The following is a 23,949-nucleotide window of genomic DNA, read 5'->3' as shown; positions in this document are numbered from 1 at the left end:
CTTCATCTTCTAATTGTGAAAAATTTCAACTTTATGCAAATAGGAATAGTATAATGAATCCCCATCATTCAGCTTCAACAAATATCAATGTATTGAAACCCTAGACCTAGAACCCCATCCAATGCCTACCCCAAACCTCATCTAAAATATTTCAAACCAAAACTTGCATTTACAATTTCATCCATTTCATACTTAACCATTGTTATCAAACCAAAGATTATTAACTCAATATAAAAATTAATTTCACTTATCTAAATGAAGATCTTTTAATATCCTTATGCTCCAAATGGGTTTTACTTTTCCTTGCTTAGGCCCTGAATATACCTTACTTTGAAGGCACAGCCCACAGATTTTTCTAACAGACTAGACACACAGGATGTTAGAGAAATCAAACTTGAATGTTAAGTTTTGCCTGAGAAATCAGAAAGTTGGAGTTTCTATCAAGGAAGAGATTTAGAGGCAGTCCTATTGAGTTAAGACAGTCTAGTACGGTAGTGCATCTAAAGCATGACACATGGAATGAAGAGACTATGGAAGGGTTGTAAGTTTTTTTTAGATATCAAGGACTAGGACATAGGAGTAAATGGCTGAAATTACGCTAAAACAGAGAACCTTGGGCCACAGCAACCATGTTTATCATGAATATAAATTAACTCCATCTTCTAATTCTTACTAAGACTGTATTACTTCTCAGCTGCTTTTTCACACAAGGTTACTGCGACTCAGGCACTTGCCCTCACAAATACTCAAATTCGTGCCTCTGCAAAATTACACATACCTTCAGGACATCTCCCAAAGTTCTTCATCCAATAATGAACAACCACAGTGTTGCCAGTCACTGACACCCATACTCCTCTTGCCTGAAATACCCTTGCTATTCCTTCAAACCACTTCTCCCATTAAGTCTTACTAAAAAAACCCCTCCTATTCCTACTGTTGTTGTTCTTAGCACACTAGAATTTACTTAGCTGCTTACTAGCCAAATAGTTGGAAAGGGTAATCAATTTAAGAAAACGTCTCAAGTCAAAAGGGCTTTTATTCATTTTTAAAATATCACATATGAGCCTGGCCTCTTGCGGTTTCTGTAACTGGATCACTGTAAAAAGAAATGAAAATGTCAGTAAATCTCCATCAATATCCTTGCCCAGAAAAGTTCTACTCTGAATCATCTAAAACATACTTTAAAATTATGACTTACTGGTTCATAGTAAAAATGCATCAATTCTATCTCTTATTCTGCCAAATTTACTGTGTTCCAGAATGCAGGTCTCCATTTTCTACCTTTGCTACACCTCCAGTTTAAGTCTCTTAATCAATTAAGACCCCCAACTAAAGCAGTTAATAAAATTTATATGGACATTACAAGAACCTACCTCAGATCTTATTCATCAGCCTGCTGAACTGTTCCTTTTTCAGAAACATAGATACCATCCAAAAATTTTCTGATATCCTTGTTTTTTACTGTTGTGGCTTGCTGAATCAAAGCAGCTGTAAGAGTGAAAAAGGCAATTATTTTATCAGCCAAACCCAAATCATAAGCAAGTATTTTATTATATGCTATATACCCAAAACCCAAGTATCTTTGGGATAGTTTATTAGAGTCCCACAATTTAAAAAAACTCACCAATCTTTTTGTCTATCTCATTTCTCTCTCCTTCCCCGTAATTTTTTAAATTTAGTTACTTATGTTTGATTGCTCTATTAGAGGTATAACAAATTAAACTTGAGTCCTTTTGTCCCTATTAATATCCAATGTACTTAAGAGTCTTTTCTTTTGTGCCTTCACATGTTTAATTGTTTTTCTGTACACAGAGTTCCCAGGTCTGTTTTTAACTGACTGACCAGTGTCTTTACAAACTCCCCACGGAACACTGTAAGTAAATAAACGGATAAAAAAAAAAGAGAAAAGCTCACTAAAAGAACATATATCATGTATTCAACTACAAGATTTAGGTAAGATTTTATGGGCGTAATCAGGCACAGTAAACATACAAACCTGAATTTGACACAAGTTCAATGTCATTTCCTTCAAGAATCAACTCATCTTTCTGGGCTTGAGATACTGAACAAGCAACACCTAAAAAGGTAAGAGAGCATATGCATAGTGTCAACGTAAGATAAGATTTGTAGCATTATTTAAAATACTTAAATTAAGTAGCAATTTATTCCATTTAAAATTCCACACACCAAAAGAATTGTTTTGTAACAGAATCTGTATTATCTGGGCCCAATCTTGTATTCCTGCTTGAATGAATCTGTCCCAGACTGATTACAGACTATGATTCAATTAAGGAGTATGAGAAAAAGGTATCCAGCTAGTAGGATTTAGCTGTACAAGGATTTGTATCCAGTCTTACTTCTACTGTATATTTGGTATCCCTCAAAGCTCATTTTTCACCTAAGGGTTCTCATTAAGTACTGCTGACCATAGCAACTATCAAGTAATATTTCTGTAGAGCCATTAATTGGTACAATCCCTTCTTCCCACCCCCACAATTCAAGGGAATCAAAAAGCATCAAGAGCACTAAGTTTTAAAACTTTCTAATGCTTCAGTGTTAACTATGCATCAGACAATAACTATTTTTAAAACGCATTTCAAGTCATTTAATCATGAGAGGTTCCCAATTTTACAGATGAGTAAAATGAGCTAGAGGCAATCTGCCCAAGGTTGACAGTGAGAGCTGAGACCTGAAACTAGGAAATCTAGGTATTAACCTCTTTTCAAATGGGTCTTTTTTTGGATTTCAGTTTGCAAAACCAACCACAGCTCCCATGGCCTGCAAACTACCCCAAATGTAAGCCTTCAAGAACCACAACTGGTATAAATATGATACAAAGCCATAATCAAACTGGATAATTCTGAAATAAATCTGGTCTTATTTATAGCTAACCCAAAATACCAGCCTTCACAAGTAGAAAGAAAATTTCTAAACCATACCTGGCCTCATCCGAACCCTGCGGATGTATTTTTCACCCAAAAAATTTCGGATTTCAACAAGAGAACCATTCTCCTGAATAACAACGTTGATGGGGAAGTGAGCATACACAGACCTCATCTTGTAACGGAAGCCCTAAGTTAAATAAACAAAATAAACAAACTATTAGCAATGCTGAGAAATTTGAAAGATAGGATTTCCAGTTTTTCTCTGAAAACCAAGTAGAGGTTGCCCTTTTATAGGGAACATTTACATATTTGTCAAGGCTGTCTCCCTCCCTGCACCTAGAAAAGAATGACCAAATCTCTAGAAATTATCAATGGAGACTTTAGAGGAAAATTTCCTCCTTCCTGACAAAAGAAACTGAAACAGTTCTCATGCAGCACTCATTGTCAAGGTTTTGTAAAATGTATCACCTATACCAAGCCTTACAACAATTTTACACAAAAACATGTGTTTCTGTGTCTCCTCACTGGACTGTGAAGCTCCTTAAGGAAGCATGTATTTTACCACCTGCTATGCCCACAGTAAACAATGCTAGTTTCCCATTAAAGGAGAACCCCAAAGCCCTTCATCTTGGACATCAAGCTAACATACTGAGTTACTAAGGTACGCCAGATTCCAAGAACTGATGACACCAAGACAGGCCCCCTGCCCTCAAGGAACCTAACCTGGTATGTTTTTAAGGAAATGGACAAGGAGCTCAGAAATTAGGTCCACCTTTTTCTATCCCTACAAGAGGTCCTGGTGGTGACAGGGATAAAACAAGAAACCAAAGCCTACCCCGTATGTTACATTTTTTATATATATATAAAAAATGCACCCTGAAGATGAGTCCTATTTTGTGTGGAAAAAACACCATCAGCATACTATTAAGACCATCTGGTCTTTACTCTTATTTATCACTCAATCTTTACTCACATCACTTAATCCTAAGACCCAGGAATGCCTATTAAACACATTTGCCAAGATCACTTTTTCCCACGTACTTAGTAAGTACACATAACTCACTAAGTTACATGCATAATCTATTCTCTGCAGGAGACATTTATGTTGCATACATAAATCACAGCTGAGAAACCTCCCCTTCCAAAACAAAGTAGTCTGGTTAACCTGCTTACCAGTGTAACACCCTTGATCATGTTCTGTACATGACTACAGATAGTGCGAACAGTGGCCAGTTCCTTCCTATTCCCCCACCATTTGTCAACCCGGAGCTGTAACAGAACAAAAACTTTAGAAAATTCTTTCCGGTAGTAAGTAGGCTTGGAAAAAAGTCCATTTATTCACAGTAAGTACTCTAGATTCTATTATTTGCCCAAATTAAAACACGATTTTCAAGGAAAAATTAAACCACAAAGCCCTCAATTCACATTTTTGTTACTGTACATTATAGGTACACTACTACTTCCCAAAGGAATGAAAACCCAGAACACAAGTTTTGTAGAAGCTGCATCAAACTTCACTCCTGGAAAACTAAAATACCAGGTTTAAAAGATCTACTGCTGCATTCCTAAGATTCTTACAAAACAATCAGAAGAAAAATAAACTTAACTTGTAACAGCAATAATACTTGATACAAATGACAACTACTAGTATTGATCTTTTATAACACACTCTGTTCAGAATCTCGTTTTCCAATTTCACTGAAGCAACAACACCGAAACTAGTTACACTTCTGGACACCAAATTTTAAGTTAAAACACTGAACCTCAATTCCATAATTTTAAAAGCAACCCAATTTGATGCTCTTAAATCACAACCTTCCAAACAAGCAACTGAAGTGTCAAAAAACAAAAACTCACCCTCTTCTTTTTCTTCCCAAGGAGACTGAGTTCTACATTGATGTGATTGAAGTCCCTCCGCAGGGTGCCTCTGGGGCCCTTCACAATAACTGTGCGTCCCTTCAGAGTAATGTCGACTAGGAGAGAACGTATTCGTGAGGTCTCGGAACAAGGTATAGAGCGTGTAGTAAAGATGTAAGAAAAATGCAAGCACCAAGTCTCGTACCATTTTCTGGAATGTCGACCGTCTGATTGCTGAGAATGGTCTTCATTCTGAAACACAAACACTTGGGGTAAGAAGGCCGCAGAGGACCTGTTTTCGACCAAACTACGATGCACGGACCTCCACTCCTACCGGAGACCGCAGGCAAAAATCCCGGGAAGGATACAGGAGGACCAACAGGGAGAGCGGCCCCCACTACGCTCTGGCCTGGAAGGAGCAGCTCCTCTGCGGGTGTTATAAGCCGAACGGGCCAACTCCCGCTCAACGCAACCCTGGGACTTCCATCAAGCCGGCGCCATCCCGGCAAGGCTGTGGAGCGGGAGTAGGCCTAAAAGCCCAGCACAGGGCTCGAATACCATCGCCACCAAATTCATACGGCGTTCGCCGCATGGGAAGACAACCAAAATAGGGTTTCCGAGGGCCAGACTGGCGCCGCTGGCTTTCCCTGAGCCGATGGCTTCAGATTCCCAAGGCCCACCGATTACAGTAACCAACCTCACCTCGCAGTAGATGCGGCAAAGAGAGAGCGTCTTTCGTCATCACGTTCTTATAGGCCGTAAGAGTACTGCGTATGGCGTCATAAGCGCGCGACGCTACTAGGCTAAAGCAGCCAATCGCGGAGCAGCGCAGGTTCCACAGGGTCAGGTGTGGCTCAGCTGGTCGGTCATAAATCGAGTGACGGTTTTTCCATCTTTTTTTCTCGGGAATTAGTGATCGCTCGGCCCTGCTAGAAAAAAAAGAGAGGGATGTCTCCACGCTGCGGGGGCGTGGTCCGCACCGTGGGCCCCCGGGTGAGCTGCGGGGCGAGCAGGGTGCGGGCGTGGGGTGGAGGGGGCTCCCATCCCTTTAGAGCGCCCAATAATGCCAGCACTTACTGAGTGTTTACTTCAAGCCACGTACTGTTCTAAACATTTTTCTTGTGGTATCTCATTTACTTCTTCCGACACCCCAACGAGGTTAAGTCTCTGGTACTGGTTTGTTTATAGGTCTCTCGGGCTGGCACTGAGAGCTTTTTTTCTGCGTATCAGTGATTTGTACTCTGTATTTATTGGAGCGTTATAGGACCACTGCGGTGAGCACTCCAGATTACTACTTTGTGTTGAGCTCTTGTGTACTAGACACCAGTTTGGGCAATTAGAACCCAAATCTATGCTCTAGACTCGAGTGGGAGACCTGGGCAAGTACAGTAGCAATCGTGCAGCATTAATAGGCACTGTATTTTTTTTTTTAATTCTTGAAGGTTCTTTTGCTTTATAAGTACTGACTTGAATTTTTTAGTGTTTTGGCTGTCTTGTCCGTGTGTGTTCAGATCTAGAAGCCAATGGCTTCTTATGGTCAAATACATATTGAGTGACTTCCTTCTTTAAACACAAAATGTAACCTAGAAAATTAAAACATTAGGTTTGGTTTCCCTTCTTCAAGTTCTGTGAAACTAGTTGAGCACTTCTACGTTTTAACACATATGCTTATCCAAAGTCCAAAGCAGAGAGATTTACTTCAAATTTCATTTAAACGTCCTTGACTCAAGTCAGGAATAGAAAATTCAAAGCTGTAGCGTCTTCTCCCTTATTGCAATTTAAACTTGAAAAACAGACTTTTAGTACCTAAATGGGTTACATGAAAAGTGTGGCATGTTAGCCAGTTCCAGTGGTTTCCAAATCTATTCTAAATCCAGCAGGAAATGGTCAGCTCCCATTCTCCTTTAGGTTTGGTTTGTTCCCCTTGGGTCCTCCTTAATCTTAGATTCTCAGCTCCTACACAGAGCTTGTAAATAGTTTGACATAATTTCTGAATCAGTTCTCTGGGCTTTACTCTTTTAGGTATTAAAATAGGTTAAAACTAAGTTATTCCAAACCCCACTAAATAAATGTCATAATGAACCCTTTGTTTAGGTATTTGGAAGATATTTATGCAGTCCAGTCAGAGAAGTAAGTTCCTTGCCAGATAAAAAAAAGAAATTTTTGCAGAATGGACCAGACCTTCAAGATTTTGTATCTGGTGATCTAGCAGACAAGAGCACCTGGGACGAATATAAAGGAGACTTAAAACGCCAGAAAGGAGAAAGGTAATTGAAATTTTGAGGTAATTTTAATGTCCCATTTCTTCATAGTGCATCATTTTCAGATATAACCAAGCCCTAGGGTATATTTTTAATCAGCTTGTTAAATTTAGCTAAACATCATTAGAAAGAAGTGATAACAAACAGAATAGGTGAATAGGTGAGATTGTTGGAATCTATTTCTTTTCTCTCTGCCCTCTGACAGTTTTTCTTCAACCTTCCTAGGACTTAGCCATCCTACACCACCATCTCCCATTTTCCACCCAGCAACAAATTTCTTCAGAGAGCAGAGATTATCACCTTGTTACTAGTCTATTACACTTTAATAAGTTTTTCATTGTTACTGGGTGTCGGTGATCTAACTTGTTGCTTCGCCTAGTCAATGTACATATGATCTATGGATAGCATGCCTTAGTTTAAAAGAATTGTAAGGGAATTTAGTGCAGAGAGCAAATTGTATTGGGAGATACTTTACCTAGCAACTTATAGATCACAAGTGGGTGGAAGTCAAAGGGAACCTGAGGAAATGTAGTCTTCACTCAAAATTTTAGATTTTTTTCTACTTCATAACTATCAAAATCTAGAATGTAGAGCAGAAAGTCCACTTGTGGGGGTCTCTCCTTAATCTGAACAAATATAGAACTTTTTGTCAGTATTATTTTTTAGGGAATGAGATGTTCAAAAGCTTCTTCATTTTTTTATTGGGATGGTGTTACTCTGTGCCTTTGCAAAAGTAGACATGAGCACAGTGCCCTGCTAGACACAGTTATAGGTGTTTTCTAAAGTGGTTTGAGCAAATCTAAATTTCATTCTCTGTTATTACTCCTATGGCAGAAATTAAAAGAGTTAATCCAGGATTATGGGGGGAAAATTCCTAACTAGGAATTGTAATAGAGCAGAGTAACTTCAAAGCTGTGTGATTATTTGGGAACATACTTGTTAATGTATAGTTATATTTGGCTTTCCTCAGGTTAAGACTACCTCCATGGCTAAAGACAGAGATTCCCATGGGGAAAAATTACAATAAACTGAAAAATACATTGCGGAATTTAAATCTTCATACAGTAAGTTATCAGAGGGTTAAATATCCCTCTTTACCAGAAGCCGTAATTTTTCCATATATATGTAACTTAAAAATTAATAAAATACATATCAAAAATAGCAAGGAAAGTAAATAAAGATGTTTAGTGATACATTACTCTCAGTAAAGGAAATACATTTAAAGATTATTTTCCCTGCAAAAGAAACAAAAAGTAATTGTATTTTTTAACCTTTCATTTAACAGTACAAACAAAAAAAAATGTTTTCTGCAATTTCGGGAATGAGGGTTTTTGTGTGTTTTATATTACAAATTAAGTACATGCTTGTTGGAAAGGGTATATTAAATGTGAAGCATCCTATGTGCAATCTCAAATGTTTAACTGTTATACCACTTTAACTGTTCAACATATACCCTTGCAGGGCTTTTTATTTGCACATGTAAAATATATACATTCATATAGGGTTTGTTTTGTTTTTTTTTTAAAGTTTACTTATTTACTTTTGGCTGCGTTGGGTCTCCGTTTCTACGTGTGGGCTTTCTCTACTTGTGGCGAGCAGGTGCTACTCTTCGTTGCGGTGCATGGGCTTCTCATTGCAGTGGCGAGGTTCGGGGCTCTAGGTGCCCGGGCTCAGTGGTTGTGGCGCACGGGCTTAGTTGCTCCGCTGCATGTGGGATCTTCCCGGACCAGGGCTCGAACCCGTGTCCCCCGCATTGGCAGGCGGATTCTTAACCACTGCGCCACGAGGGAAGCCACCTTCATATAGTTTTTAATTTAAAAATGGAATCCTAATATCTATATACTTCGACAGTTTTAACAGCATTTTCGAATAGTGAATTTCTTCATAAATATGCTGTGAAGAATGGATAGTGTAAACATGCCTGTTGACTAATTTGCTCAATTGGTAAGTATTTTCAACCTGACCGTATTCAGTTCCCTTTTACCCACAGGTGTGTGAGGAAGCTCGATGTCCCAATATTGGAGAGTGTTGGGGGGGCGGAGAACATGCCACTGCCACTGCCACAATCATGGTAAGCCCAGCCTCAAATTCTAAAGTCTAGAGACTGAAAGGAAATGTTTTGTGTCTTTCTCCTACAAATGTACATTATGAATCTCTGATCAGATTTCTTGTTACATATGAGTTTATGAGAAATGTGGGAAAAAACCCGACAGAATAATCCAGGCTGTTATGATCTCACCCTTCTCTGAATAAGTCTGTTATTGATTCTTCCATCTACCTGATGGTTAATCATGTGCTGCCTTGACATATCTCTTCTATTAATTTTTGGAAATGTTCTTCATGTTGGCTTAACTTGTTATTCATGTTGCCCCTTAAATAATAAGCATTTATTTTTCTCCCTCATGGGACTTTTCAGTTGGCCTGTGTTCATCTGTTCTTGACTGGGCTAAGCTGGACTCCAGGAAGTAGGTTGGATTCAGGTCTGCTCTAGAGAGCTTTATTCCTGGACCGGTGGCTCTCCAAGGCATATTCTTATCATGGAGGATGGAAGGAGCACAAGAGGGCAAGCCATCCATGCACATTTGAGGTTTCTGCTTCATCATGGCTGCTATCATTCTATTGGCCAAAATAAGCCACTCAAGCCAAGCATGAGTGGGAGTAGAGACATAACTTCCTCCCCAAGTAGGCGGGTCCTGCAAGTTACATGGCAGTGGGTGAGATGTATAATCTTAATATGATAGAGTAAGAAATGGGATTAACAATGCAATCTACCATATTATTTATACAGAGGAGTTTGGAGATTGAAGTATTGGGTTAAATATAAATTATGTGCGGGCTTCCCTGGTGGCGCAGTGGTTGAGAGTCCGCCTGCCGATGCAGGGGACGCGGGTTCGTGCTCCGGTCCGGGAAGATCCCACATGCCGCGGAGCGGCTGGTCCTGTGAGCCATGGCCGCTGGGCCTGCGCGTCTGGAGCCTGTGCTCCGCAACGGGAGAGGCCACAACAGTGAGAGGCCCGTGACCGGCAAAAAAAAAATAAATAAATAAATAAATAAATTATGTGCAACTGAAAGTTCATACTTATCTGGGGAATGTCTGATAAACTGTTGAGTTATATCAGCAAGAGACTATTTAGACGAGAAGCTGGGGATTCTTATGAGATAGAGCTCCTTCTGGAATAATACAGAGCCAAGCAGAGAGTTTATCTAAGTTATGCAATGTTAATTCTTGAAGGAAGGAGTGATTCTGAATACTCCATAATGGAGATCTCTGGTTTTATCCCTTGCCTTTCTTTTTCTTTAGTTTTACCATATATGTTTGTATTCCTTAACTGTATTGTTTAGCTTTGAATGTTTTAAATTTCTTAAAAACAGAATCAAAGTTTATACATTCATTGCAGTTTTATTCCCTTAACATTACATTCTCTAAGTCATCTGTTTATTTGATTTAAATTGTAACATCTCTATTCTAGTTGATGGGTGACACATGTACAAGAGGTTGTAGATTTTGTTCTGTTAAGACTGCAAGAAATCCACCTCCACTGGATGCCAATGAGCCCTACAATACTGCAAAGGCAATTGCAGAGTGGGGTCTGGATTATGTAGTCCTGACGTCTGTGGATCGAGATGGTTAGTGCATCATCATTACCTCTTCCAGAAATTGGCTCTTATCAAGTTAGGACATCATCTTAAGCAATGGACTCTTTTGTTTCTAGATATGCCTGATGGAGGAGCTGAGCACTTTGCAAAGACTGTGTCTTACTTAAAGGAAAGGTACTTACTTGTTTTTGCATTTGCTTGTGTAATTTAAGGACTTTTGATCCATGTAAATTCAGTTTATTTTAGGTCTTTACCTTAAAGCAGTGGTTATTAACCTTTTGTGGGGATTATAAACCTGTCTCATAATCTGCTGGAAATTATGTGGTCTTTTCTCCAGAAAAGTCGTATTCAAACATACAGATACATATTTGCAGAAATTTTAGGGATGTAGGGACACAAACTTATTCATGGACCTTTAGTCTATAGAGCCCCTCCTTCATATTTGAGTATCAGTCTAAACTTTGAGTAATTTTATAAGAAGTATAAAACTAATCTTCCTAGCACTGATTTAAATAAACCATCATCTAGAAGAAGTTAGGATGAGATAAACTCCCACATTGTTAAAATATGTAATCTTGATATAAATTTTATCACTATTGATATGCCCTGGGAATTTCACCCATAACTCACATTTTATTAACATGTAAATTCTATGTATTTAAAAAGCATTTTAAAAGGAGTTTATTTTTTTTAATTAATTAATTTATTTTTGGCTGCGTTGGGTCTTCATTGCTGCGCGGGCTTTCTCTAGTTGTGGCGAGCGGGGGCTACTCTTCATTGTGCTGTGTGGGCTTCTCATTGCGGTGGCTCCTCTTGTTGTGGAGCATGGGCTCTAGGTGCGCGGGCTTCAGTAGTTGTGGCTTGCGGGCTCTAGAGCGCAGGCTCAGTAGTTGTGGTGCACGGGCTTAGTTGCTCCACGGCATGTGGAATCTTCCTGGACCAGGGCTCGAACCTATGTCCCCTGCATTGGCAGGCGGATTCTTAACCACTGCACCACCAGGAAAGTCCTATGCTTATTTTCTACAGCTCAGTACTAGTCTAGCACCCTCAGTAAATATTTTTTCAGTGATTCCCCCAATATTTTCTATTTTAATTTTTTATAGTTCATTTAAAAAAAGTTTTGTTTGCCACCCACAAAATTGATCTGACAAACTACTAATGAGTCTCAACTTGTAGTTAAAAAAGTGAGTTATGTGTTCTTTGAACATCTCTTGTATCCATGGGAGGGTGTGTATGTGGTCCTTTCTACATCTGTTCTCGCATGAAACAGCTCCAAAAAAAACTTTGCAGTTGGGTTTGTGAAAAAGTTTTAGTTTCCCAGTCATTTCTACTACTTGTCAAAGGGAACAGCTTTATGACCTAGTTCATATTTTAATGCTTGAATGCATAAATATAGCCAGAATATAAATAGGAAGATTAATGTTTAGCTTGTATTTCATTTAAGCAAAGCTCATGACTCAGCAACTCAGAAGATAGTTTTTAAAGGTCAGAGCACTTGTGAAATATTTGTCTAGAGGACGCGAGGAGGGCACTATTCATGAATTTTAAAAGAATGCAGAATTAAAGGAATTAATATTTGCGTTCACATAAGAGATATCCCAATTTATTTTCTAAAAAAATACAAAGGTTATTTTATATTTAATGTTTTATATTTGTATTTTAATTCCTTTAAACAATTTTTTAATACCTACTTAATAAAGTTTAAAATTCTATATAATCCCAAAATTTACCAAAATTTATTCTGATCATTATTTACATGCAGATGTGTTTTAACCACAATGTGCATATTATTTGATGTTATAGGTTTGTTTGGTTTTTTGGGGGTTTTTTTTGTTTGTTTTTCATTTAACAGTTCATATATAAACGTTTGTGTTCATGCTATTCTTGGCAAGGTTCTAAAGCTTACCGTGTTGAAACTGATACTGAATGAGTACTGGTGACTTCTATTTTGATCAACAGTTATGTCAATTCTTTTCCTCAGTTTGACACTTATCTCTTTTTCACCCTAGGAATCCGAAAATCCTTGTGGAATGTCTCACCCCTGATTTCCGAGGAGATCTTAAAGCAATAGAAAAAGTTGCTCTGTCAGGATTAGATGTGTATGCACATAATATAGAAACAGTTCCAGAATTACAAAGGTGATTTCATATACAGAGTAATGTTGGGAAGTTTGGAGGGTCAGAATCTGCTACATTTTCTCACTTGTTTCAGGGGAGAACTTTGTAATTCGCTTTTATAAAGTGAACTCTGTTTTTAAACAAAAACAACATATGTCTGTTGCAGAAAAATTAAAAAATGTAGCCAACAAAAAGAATGTAAACATCACCCATAATATTTCCACCTAGTAGTATCAATTACTAACATCTAAGTATAATATATATACTTATATATTTATACATGTGTGTATACGTTTTGGTACACACACACATAATGAGCATCTTTTTTTTCTTTCTTTTTTTTTTTTGTAAAGTATCATTGCAGGTACCAACGAGCTGTTTTTTTCAAAGAACAGTTTTCAAGAAGAAAAACTTACTTGAGCAATTGCTTTGATTGTAGTTCTAAAAAAAGACTTTTAACTATCCACTTGGCAATAATATATGCAGTAAATGATGCTGAAGAAAAACCTAGTACACTCAGATGTATTTCAGATCTCTTTTAAAAAGTAGATACTATGCTGTCTTACTCTTCCTAATGATTTTAGTAGTTAGGAATAATTACAGATTGTTATTCTACATCAATAAGTACATTCATATTTCAGAAAAATGAAAAATTTTGGACAAGATTAATTCATTTTCATTATTTTAGTAAAGCATTTGATAGTGATTTTATTAGGTTCTATACATTATTCTGTGTTAAAGAAAGAAGTAGGATAAACAATAACCAGGATTTCCACTAAATCATAAATATATTAGGGAGCATGACTTGAATTCAGTGGAGAAATAACTTCCAAAAAGTAATTTCCTTATTATCAATTGTGTGTGTGTGTTTTAATATTTATTTATTTATTTATCTTGGCTGTACCTGGTCTTAGTTGCTGCATGAGGGATCTTCATTGTGTCATGCATGTGGGATCTAGTTCCCCGACCGGGGATCAAACTTGGGCCCCCTGCATTGGGAGCATGGAGTCCTACCCACTGGACCACCAGAGAAGTCTCTGTGATTATTTTAAAATTTATTAATTTGTTTCCTCTCTTCCCTGTGAACTGGTCTCTGATTAAAAATAACAACCATAACAATAAATCAATTACACAGAATAAAGGTACATTAGAATTCAAATGAAGGCTGATTTAACATCACCAACTTTGTGTCCTTTGGGCCTTATCCATTTAAGCCATGTTGGTTTGGCCCCTGTTGAAGTCTAGCACACAGCCTGTTCCAACCCTGTCATATCTCATGATACCACCACCAGTGGGTGCCAGTTTCTCTGTTTTCATTTTAAAAACATTATCCGGGACTTCCTGGTGGTACAGTGGTTAAGAATCCACCTACCAATGCAGGGGACACGTGTTCAAGCCCTGGTCCCAGAAGATACGACATGGCTGCGGAGCAACTAAGCCCGTGCGCCACAGCTACTGAGCCTGTGCTCTAGAGCCCGTGCTCCGCAACAAGAGAAGCCACTGCAATGAGAAGCCAGTGCACTGCAACAAAGAGTAGCCCCCACTCACCACAACTAGAGAAAGCCCACGCACAGCAACGAAGACCCAACACAGCCAAAAATTAAATTAATTAATTTTAAAAAATAATAAATAAAAAACATTATCCTTTGCAGTGAAAATTCCAGAATCATGTATTTTTTTACCTAAGAGATGTCAAGCTATATACTTACCAGCAGAGGGCAGCTTAGTCTTTAGAAATGAACATAAAAGTTTCATTCCTCTGAAATGGTTCAGGGTAAACGGTTTTTTCTTTGTTCAGTATCGAGATTTTCTTCCACTTTTCCCCTTCTCTCTTGACTACTCTTCTAATCACTTATTCTCAGCTTCGGAATCCTGGTTTCTCAATGAGTAATTCATAAAATGAATTACTTCATTCATTACTTCCATTCTCATTTTCTCTGCCCCAGGCTTGAAAGGCCTGAAAAGTCAACAGAGTTGGGGGCCTAGTGAAGCCTGATTTTCTTTCCTAAAGTAGCACTTAGGCATTTGTGCAAAAATGTTACCATTGAACCATATGATGTAGCATAATGTCCAGAATGTACTTTTCTGGTCTTTCAGGTTGCTTGCATAATTATGTACTTAGTTGAGCTTGTGGTTATTCATGCTGACAACAGCTTTGCTGTTTTCAAGGAAGGTTCGTGATCCCCGGGCCAATTTTGACCAGTCTCTACGCATACTGAAACATGCCAAGGAAGTTCGACCTGATGTTATTTCTAAAACATCTATAATGTTGGGTTTAGGTGAGAATGACGAGCAAGTATATGCAACGATGAAAGGTAAATAAATTGAAAATGAAAACTCTTTTCCATTTAATTTGAGTAATAGCAGGAGTCCCACTTTGAAGGACCTGTTATGCTTTCTCCATAGTCTCAGTGAAAGTGCCAGTGAGAACATATGTATAGTATATGTTGTAAACAGCAGGAAAGGAAGTATGTTTTCTTAAAACTTCATGGAATGATGTACAGGATGCTCAGGATATGAAATTTGCATCCCATTTTATTTCTTAGCCTTTCATCAACTAAAAACATGATTTTGTCCACTTATTCACTCATTAGACAGTTTTTAAAGAGTCCAGCCAGGTACCAGGAGCTCTGTCAAGCACTGACAATCCAAAGATGACTAGGATGAATTCAGGCCTTTGAGGAAGTGCTTACTTATAGAATTGTTACACAACATGGTGTGCTTTGGACTTCGCTGAACCTTAGTCCATTAAATCCATTTGCTTTGTGATTCTTGCACTTCTTAAATTTTAAAATATGAAAGCTTTTATTTTACCTGAAGATCCTTGGCCAACTTACAGTTATTTATTGGTGCAAAGAGTAATAAGTTCAAATAATAATTAAAAGCTGCTCTTTACAACAATGCATACAGTTAGCATTGTAAAAACATCTGCTATTGCAACGTGTGCTTTTTTTCCTGTAGTACTTCGTGAAGCAGATGTGGACTGTTTGACCTTAGGACAATATATGCAGCCAACAAAGCGCCACCTTAAGGTACAACTACCATAAATTGCCAAGTGTTTAATGGTAATTTGAATTAAATCTTTATTTTCTTTAGGTAAAATTAAGAAGCTGCTGGCTTTTTAGTGTAGTGTTCCGTGTATATTTCTAAGTTCCAGTTTCCATTTTATTATCTGCATAAAGCAGCTACACTGGCATTTATTTGCTGCGCCCAAAATTGTATAACTTAAGTGACCTTCAGGAAAAAAATTTTTAAGTTGGAAAGTTGTGTTCATTCACACTTGGTGATCTTGTGATTTGTTTTAGAATTATATGAGAGCCAGAGGTGAAGTAAGAAAGAAAAGTAGGTCTCTCTATTTCTATATTGGACATTTATTCATTCATTCAAAAAACATTTCCTGAGTAGTGACCATGTGCCAGACACAGTGCCGAGCAGAAGATACAAGATGAGTAACACAGTCTTGTCCTCAGGAATCTTTTTTTTTTTTTTTTTTTCTGTCAGGAATCTTATAGAAATAGGTGTAGCTAATTTTTGATTGTACCTGTTGGTCAATAAAGGAATGATACAGATATATAATCTCTACAAATAGTCTCATTTTCTTTCCCTTTTGGAATAGCTAATATAATTCCAAATTGATATGTTTCCCCTATTCTCTAATTTCACTATAATTACATTCTGACCGAGTAGCCAACAAGTAGATTTTTGTATAGAACCGAAATGATTTAGGAAAATTCTAGAATCTAGAATTAATTCTTTAAATCTAGGTTGAAGAATACATTACTCCTGAAAAGTTCAAATACTGGGAAAAAGTAGGAAATGAACTTGGATTTCATTACACTGCAAGTGGCCCTCTGGTGCGTTCTTCATATAAAGCAGGTAAGTTAGACTGCAGAGCATGGTTCTATTTAGTCTGTAATTTTCCACATTAAAATGATAATAGCTGTGGTTGTCTTTTGTGGGGAAGAAAAAAAATTTTTTTTTTCCTGAAATATCTTTAGGAACTTTGCTCCGTAAGGGTAAGTATCTATTTGACAGCATTGCTGCTTGCATTAATATCTTTGTGTCTTTCCTCCCAGAAGCAACAGGAAAAAAAATCCATAAGGTTATTTTCCCTATGGAAATGTTTAGTGTAATTTTATTATCTACAGTGCAATTATTTATTTTAACTTATTAATTTATTTATTTACTTTTGGCTGCATTGGGTCTTTGTTGCTGCACACGGGCTTTCTCTAGTTGCGGCAAGCGGAGGCTACTCTTCCTTGCGGTGCATGGGCTTCTTACTGCTGTGGCTTCTGTTGTTGCGGAGCACAGGCTCTAGGTGCACAGGCTTCAGTAGTTGTGGCACACGGGCTCTAGAGCACAGGCTCAGTAGTTGTGGCGCACGGGCTTAGTTGCTCCGCAGCATGTGGAATCTTCCCCGACCAGGGATTGAACCCTGTCCCCTGCATTGGCAGGCAGATTCTTAACCACTCTGCGCCACCAGGGAAGTCCTACAATGCAGTTTTTTTACCTCTGTAATTTCGGCTCTTATTTTGATCAGTAGCTTGAGCTGACTTATAAAAATAAAAGATAGTTTCTTTTTTTCTTTTTTTAATTTATTTATTCATTTTTGGCTGCGTTAGGTCTTCATCGCTGCACACGGGCTTTCTCTAGTTGTGGCGAGCGGAGGCTACTCTTCATTGCGGTGCACAGCCTTCTCATTACGGTGGCTTCTCTTGTAGCGGAGCACAGGCTGTAGGCGCACAGGCTTCAGTAGTTGTGGCACGCGGGCTCAGCAGTTGTGGCTCACGGGCTCTAGAGCACAGGCTCAGCAGTTGTGGCTCATGGGCTCTAGAGCGCAGGCTTAGTAGCTGTGGAGCATGGGCTTAGTTGCTCCACAGCATGTGGGATCTTCCTGGACCAGGGATCAAACCCGTGTCCCCTGCATTGGCAGGCGGATTCTTAACCGCTGTGCCACCAGGGAAGTCCTAATAGCCTTTTTCAAGAGATAAAGTCATGTGGTAATGGCCATTACAAGAATAAACAGCTAGTTGTTTTTTGGGTATGTCCAAACCATGTTATACCATTAATGATCTTTTAAATGACTTACATAGTGCCGTCTAAATCCTAGATATGTTAAAATTAGGCATAAATTCTATTTGTAAAAATTAATGTTCCGATGTTAGTAATATTCAGTGTGTTCCTGTAAAGAAACTGAAGACATTTTAATGAACTAACAACAGCTTATCTTAGTTATAAAACCCAAGAATTTGATTCAACACTGACTGACAGGATGTGGGAATTTTGGAAACCAATAATGATAAGTGATTTATTCTTTAAGGAGCACTATTGGCAAGCTAAAAATATATATAAAGGATAGGACCAACATCAGCTTCCAGGGTGGTCAAAGTAGAATAATGTCATTTGAAAGGACTTTTTATTTTGTTGGTTTGGGTTTTTTTTGTATGTTTTTTGTTTCGTTTGTTTTTGTTTTTGGTAAGGAAAATTTCTAACAATTATGAGGAAGTGAATTATAAACTTTTTAATTCCTTTAAAATTACCAGTAAAAGGTCAAAGTATTAGATTTAGATGATGGATTAGGATCTGATAATATGGTTCTACTCTTACCAGATTTAGATGAGGCATGGGGCAGCATGGATTATTCTCTCCATTACTTGGCAAGGTTATGAGTCATAGGATTCTTGGTGATTATGTACAGATACAATCATCACAATTCTACTCATGTATTAAGATGGCAGAGAAGTTCATCAGACTCCTCATAAAGTCGGGCCTGCAGTGCTGAACTCTGCCAATAAGCTTTGAGCCGTGCTATAACAGTGATAGACTAAATGGAACCCTAATGACCTGAAAAGTGAAAGTGCCCCCTCTGAGCAGCTAACTTAGTGCATAGGCACGTCTTAGGGGGTGGAGAGAAAGCAAGCCCATTATAAATGAGAGCTCTTGCTTCCCTAGAGGGGAATAAGCTAAAGAGATGCCATCAAATGAATCTGCTCAACTGCAGCAAGGTCTGTTTTATAAACATCAGATCCAGGCTAATAATGCAGCAAAATTGCTCTCTGAAATGAATTGTGCCAACAGCAATACTTTGTCGGTGATGAGGAATAGATGGTGCACGTGAAGTGGAATAAATGCACAGAAGCAGCCCACAGATACAATAGGGTCACCCTTCATAATATTTCTTTACTAGAAAGAGTAATGGTAAAAATTGTAGTGATAGAAAAAGTTTTTTAAGAATAATGACTAGGGACTTCCCTGATGGTGCAGTGGTTAAGAATCCACCCGCTGGGCTTCCCTGGTGGTGCAGTGGTTAAGAATCTGCCTCCCAATGCAGGGGATGCGGGTTCAAGCCCTGGTCCAGGAAGATCCCACATGCTGCAGAGCAACTAAGCCCATGCATCACAACTACTGAGCCTGCGCTCCAGAGCCCGCGAGCCACAATTCCTGAAGCCCGAGTGCCTAGAGCCCGTGCTCCGCAACAAGAGAAGCCACCGCAATGAGAAGCCGGTGCACCGCAATGAAGAGTACCCCCCACTCACTGCAACTAGAGAAAGCCTGCGCACAGCCACAAAGACCCAAAACAGCCAAAAATAAATAAATTAAACAAATAATTAAAAAAAAAAGAGAATCCATCTGCCAATGCAGGGGACGCAGGTTTGAGCCCTGGTCTGGGAAGATCCCACATGCCGTGGAGCAACTAAGCCCGTGCACCACAACTACTGAGCCCACATGCTGCGACTACTAAAGCCCACGCACCTAGAGCCCATGCTTCACAACAAGAGAAGCCACCACAGTGAGAAGCCCGCGCACCACAACGAAGAGTAGCCCCCCGGTCACCACAACTAGAGAAAGCCCGCGCGCAGCAACAAAAATACAATGCAGCCAAAAATGAACAATAAATAAATTTATGAAAAAAAACCTCTTTTAAAAGAAAAAGAATAATGACTAAGCATTATGGTTGAGGAAAGTACCAAAGATATGGGGGATATGTGAGGTTAGAAAATTATTGCCATTGAGATTTGAAAAGAGAAAAACACCAATAAATACAAAAGTCTTCTTTAAAGGGAAACACTGAAGTATAATTATTCTGAAATTTACTTTAAATTGCTATTAATGTATTTTTATTTTTCCTAAATAGGTGAATTTTTCCTGAAAAGTCTAGTGGCTAAAAGAAAAACAAAAGCCCTCTAACACTTAACAAGACATTCAAGATCACAGGAATTTTAAAACTTTGACTCCAGTTGGTAACAGAAGTGATGGCAGAATGCCTAAACTTCAGTGGATATATCCCAGTCTTTTTGTTTTACGAAAGATATCAATAAGCTGTGCATATTTAATTATAATAATTCATTTGTCTTTTAGCACATCTTCTTTGTCCCAGTAAACAATTGCTTGTTATGATGTAATCATAAAACATCTTTGTAAGAGTTTACTGTTAATAGTGTAGTTTAAACAATACATTAAAAACTTGTAGAAAATCTTTTAACCCTCTATACATCATTGTCACGTTTCATTTCTGAAAAATGACATACTGTGATGAAACAGTCAAAACAGATTGAGATTGTATCTGTTTACTTATAAGTAGCATATGTCCTTTGCATAATAGCATAACATCGTTGGAATAATGTAGAAAGGCTTAAGAGTTTCAGTGTTGACTCTTCACATTGATATGACTACTTTAGACCTACAGAAGAGTTTTATGCTGATTGCTTATTTAGGACCTCTATTAAACCAAGACCATGATGTTGTCCAAGATGGGGAAATATAATCTAAAAATAAAATATTAACTCTCATTTTATAATAGTTTGCTACATCACATGCACTATCCATTTGTTCCTTTCATTCCTCTCACCACTCTGGTGAGGTGGCTGTGTTCTATCATGGTAATGACCTGAATGAGGAATTTCTTTCCTAAGTACTAGAACTCAAATTCATCTTTTGACTCTGAATCCTGTTTTTCTACTACATCTCACAAAGGAAGTACTTAGATGGCAATATTATAAAATATGTAATTTGGATAGCCAATTTTGTTTTGAAGTTTTAAATAAGTGAACTAATTTTTTTTTAATAAAATGCATAACTTTGAAAATTAGTTACATTTTAACTCAGGGAGCCATATATACTTTGACTCACTTTCCTTATAGATCCTAACAAATTTTGCTGTGTAAAATTAACCCTATCAACTTTCCATTTTAACATCTCTGGCAACTACCCTCCTTCAAAATCTATTATTTCACCGGAAAAATGGATTACTTTTCAGACTCTGATTTTGTAACATAATCTGATGTTTCCTAATTTTGCACAGTGTAGGCAGTTGGTAATGAAACCTTTTAGCAGAAGAGTCATTTTGTCAAATGAAATGTTTGGTATCCCAATGTAAAATAATTAAAATGGCATTTTATTAGCACAAATGTATGTTAAGGTTTTAGATTTGTAACAACTACACATAAAAATAGTGAATGATAAGATGAAGCTGTTTTGATACATATGTGAAATTGGGAGTCATGGATGACGTTTGCAGTCTTTGTCAGGCCTCAACAGTCTACTTACTCCTTTGTTTTATTTTGGTTATATAGTATTGAGAAAAATCCTGACTGATACAGCTAAATAATGATAAATTATTTTAAAATTTTAAAACATCTTGCAATCTCAGCATACTGTCCAGTTAAATTTAATCCAAAAACCTGAAAGATGATTAGCAGGAAATGTTTGTTTCAAAGTGGAATCACAAATAGTATCTTCTGAATTTGTTATTCATTCACTCATTAGAATATGTGAACAAATGCCTGGATCTTGCTGGACATTTGAGCGTAGAGAGTGGGTGCTGTAGAGGTGTAGTCCCTTGCATAAATGTACAAGAATGGACAGGCTTGAATTTTAAAAGGCCAAGGCAGAGCTTTGACCTTCCTAAACAATGATGCATTAAAAAGAAGTGTATTTAAATGCACAGACATGGCAGGTGGCCTATACAAAATTTCTTGATCGCACAGCACAAGTTAATGCATCAGTGGTCTCCAATGTGTTAAAATCTGGCATGTGCCCATTTCAGTATGTCTGATCTTTTTCTTTCTGTAGCACCAATAGTATTTTTAAGAAAGTGAAAGTGACAAATGCACATGGTTTTTAAGAACTCAATTAGTACAGGGGTCACTGTCCCCTTTCCAGCCACTGAATCAGCCAACCCTGAAACCCAATTCCTGTTTGGTGAGATATCTTTACTATTATTATTATTATTATTATTATTATTTTTTGACCATACCATGCAGCTTGGGGGATCTTTGTTCCCTGACCAGGGACAGAACCCAGGCCCCAGCAGTGAAAGTGCTGAGTCCTAACCACTGGACTGCCAGGGAATTCCCTGAAAACATCTTCACTTTAGAGATATTATTTGTATTACTGCATTAAGAAGCATGAGCTCCAGTGGACTTAGGCAGAAAAATGGGAATAACACCCCAAAGAAAGATTCAGAGTATGAGTAGAGCAGAACAGCAGGAGCAGCCGCAGAGAGAGATTTGAGTACGTGCCCATCATCCTTGTGGGGACTCCCAGCTACTCAGAAGCCACACATACATTTGTGCTAATAAAATACCATTTAACCTATTTTGTATTGGATTTCCATGAAAATTTCATTTGATGATTATTCTCTTGCTAAAATTTTGGCCTCCACATTTTAATTTTCAAGAGCAGTTCTCTGATTTTTTTTCCCCCTTTTAAATAGCATTCTGTTCTTGTTTCCTAGCTACAAGTTCTTCCATTTTTCTTTCTGAGGATAGTGTCATTCTCTGCATCGAGCATTGTCTCTGTTTTCTTTGTTTGTTTTGGTCTCTGCCTTTTGTGTTAAAGGCTCTCCTTCATCTCCTTGGCTGTAAAGACATACTAAGTGATGAGCCACTCTAAAGCTATTTGGAAGCTGGGGTGGCGGGAGCTATCTAATTGATAGAGCTCCACTGGGAGCGTGTTTGGGGCATGAGCTAGATTTCTCAATGAGTGACTCCCAAATGTCAGGATTGAAAATAATAATTATAATCCTCAAGTCTCCTGCCTTGAGGGTTATAAACTTGGCTGCCTGCTTACTCAGAGCCAGATGAGTAAAAGCAAGCTGGTTAGGGGAGCATGGGTCTCTGTTCCATAGGCAGGCTTTTATTTAGTTTCCTCGTTTCCAGTCTGGCAACTTACTAACACCCTCCCCAAGGCTGAAACTTTCTAATTCTATTCCTCCTGAAAATAAACCTCTAATATCCCATGAGAGTAAGGGGTGGGAAAGGGAGTTTCTTGGTGTGGGTAGGGTAGAGACTTGGGTGCAGTCAACTCTTCCTTATACAGCCTTCCATCAAAGTCCCCTGTTTTTAGCCCCACACCTAAACCCCACCTCTTGTGGTATGTGGTGCCTCTAATTCTTGTGTTCTTCTCAGGGACCAGTTACCTACATCTAGAAGGCAGTCCCTTATGTGGGCATTGAAGTTTCTGCTTGCTCTTTATAGTAAGTTACTTAGCCTCCCGTGGTCGGTCCACTTTCTAAAAATTGTTTGACATCTCTCATCTACTGGTGCCTCCTTTCTCATTCTTTGTCCTTATCTATTTACAGCTTTCTTATTTCTTTACTGCCGTTTTAGTGAGATTTCAGGAGAGAATGAAAATAGTGCATGTGGTTAATTCAACGCATGTAACCCAAAAGTCCACACAGTGCTTTGACTTGCTGGCTTTGCTTTAGGGCAAACTTGCAGACAGCTGGTATTGGACTTAGGGTTTGTTCTGGTGGAGAACAGTACTCATTGTTATAGTTCTCCCCAGGCAGTCGAATCAATTTCTTTAGAGAAGAAACTTCACCCTGCCTCCACCTACCTTTTTTTTTTTCTTCCCCTTGACCCTGGGGGCTGGAAGATGTAATCACATGGGTGTAAATGCCAGGCTGCCTGTCATTGTGCCTCTAGAGGTGGATGAGATGAGAAGGTTGACTGTTCAAGTTAAAGACCTACAGTTAAGGCCCTGGTGGGTGCCCCTCTCTCTCCCACCTCCTTTTGGGTAGAGCCTCTGCTGTTCTGCTGGGCAGGGCCTCCTCCTCTGGCCCTCACATCAATATTCCAGGAAGCAACTCTTCTCTTTAGTCCGTATACATCTATCCACTCAAGGCTTTCCAGAAATTTATTTAAATCTCTTGACCACTGATGGCCCCCTCCTATTCTCTTTGCTTTATTGGATTATGCCTCTTCCCCCTTCTCACTGTAATTTTAATGG

General features: G+C 38.4%; 2 protein-coding genes across 6 annotated transcripts; one reads left to right on the top strand and one right to left on the bottom strand.

The window, feature by feature from the left end:
- Positions 1-1,018: 1,018 nt before the first annotated feature.
- Positions 1,019-5,488, bottom strand: RPL9 (ribosomal protein L9). Of its 2 annotated transcripts, none has more exons than XM_024731751.1 (8): positions 5,445-5,488; positions 4,948-4,994; positions 4,743-4,858; positions 4,059-4,154; positions 2,940-3,072; positions 1,997-2,077; positions 1,374-1,488; positions 1,019-1,096 (listed from the first exon to the last, which is right to left on the bottom strand). In XM_024731751.1, the coding sequence occupies exons 2-7, from the start codon at positions 4,991-4,993 to the stop codon at positions 1,382-1,384; spliced, it is 579 nt and encodes a 192-aa protein (XP_024587519.1). In that variant the 5' UTR covers position 4,994; positions 5,445-5,488; the 3' UTR covers positions 1,019-1,096; positions 1,374-1,381. The 2 variants fall into 2 exon arrangements, with proteins under 2 accessions (XP_024587519.1, XP_024587520.1); XM_024731752.1 differs by having other exon boundaries at positions 5,440-5,458.
- A 108-nt stretch (positions 5,489-5,596) lies between these two features.
- On the top strand, positions 5,597-20,207 carry LIAS (lipoic acid synthetase). Of its 4 annotated transcripts, XM_024731684.1 has the most exons (11): positions 5,597-5,735; positions 6,837-7,009; positions 7,974-8,067; positions 8,994-9,074; positions 10,474-10,630; positions 10,717-10,774; positions 12,610-12,738; positions 14,887-15,032; positions 15,679-15,749; positions 16,482-16,593; positions 19,853-20,207. In XM_024731684.1, exons 1-11 carry the CDS (start codon positions 5,691-5,693, stop codon positions 19,903-19,905), a joined length of 1,119 nt encoding a protein of 372 aa, XP_024587452.1. In that variant the 5' UTR covers positions 5,597-5,690; the 3' UTR covers positions 19,906-20,207. The 4 variants fall into 4 exon arrangements, 3 of the variants coding, with proteins under 3 accessions (XP_024587452.1, XP_024587453.1, XP_024587454.1); XM_024731685.1 differs by lacking the exon at positions 8,994-9,074; XR_003001314.1 differs by lacking the exons at positions 16,482-16,593; positions 19,853-20,207 and having other exon boundaries at positions 14,891-15,032.
- Positions 20,208-23,949: the final 3,742 nt, after the last annotated feature.

The sequence above is a fragment of the Neophocaena asiaeorientalis genome, unplaced genomic scaffold, assembly GCF_003031525.2.
Source record: "Neophocaena asiaeorientalis asiaeorientalis breed wild unplaced genomic scaffold, Neophocaena_asiaeorientalis_V1.1 scaffold39, whole genome shotgun sequence".
Lineage (NCBI taxonomy): Eukaryota > Metazoa > Chordata > Mammalia > Artiodactyla > Phocoenidae > Neophocaena > Neophocaena asiaeorientalis.
Note: the sequence above shows the minus strand (reverse complement) of the source record. Positions and strands in the feature narration are given on the sequence as shown.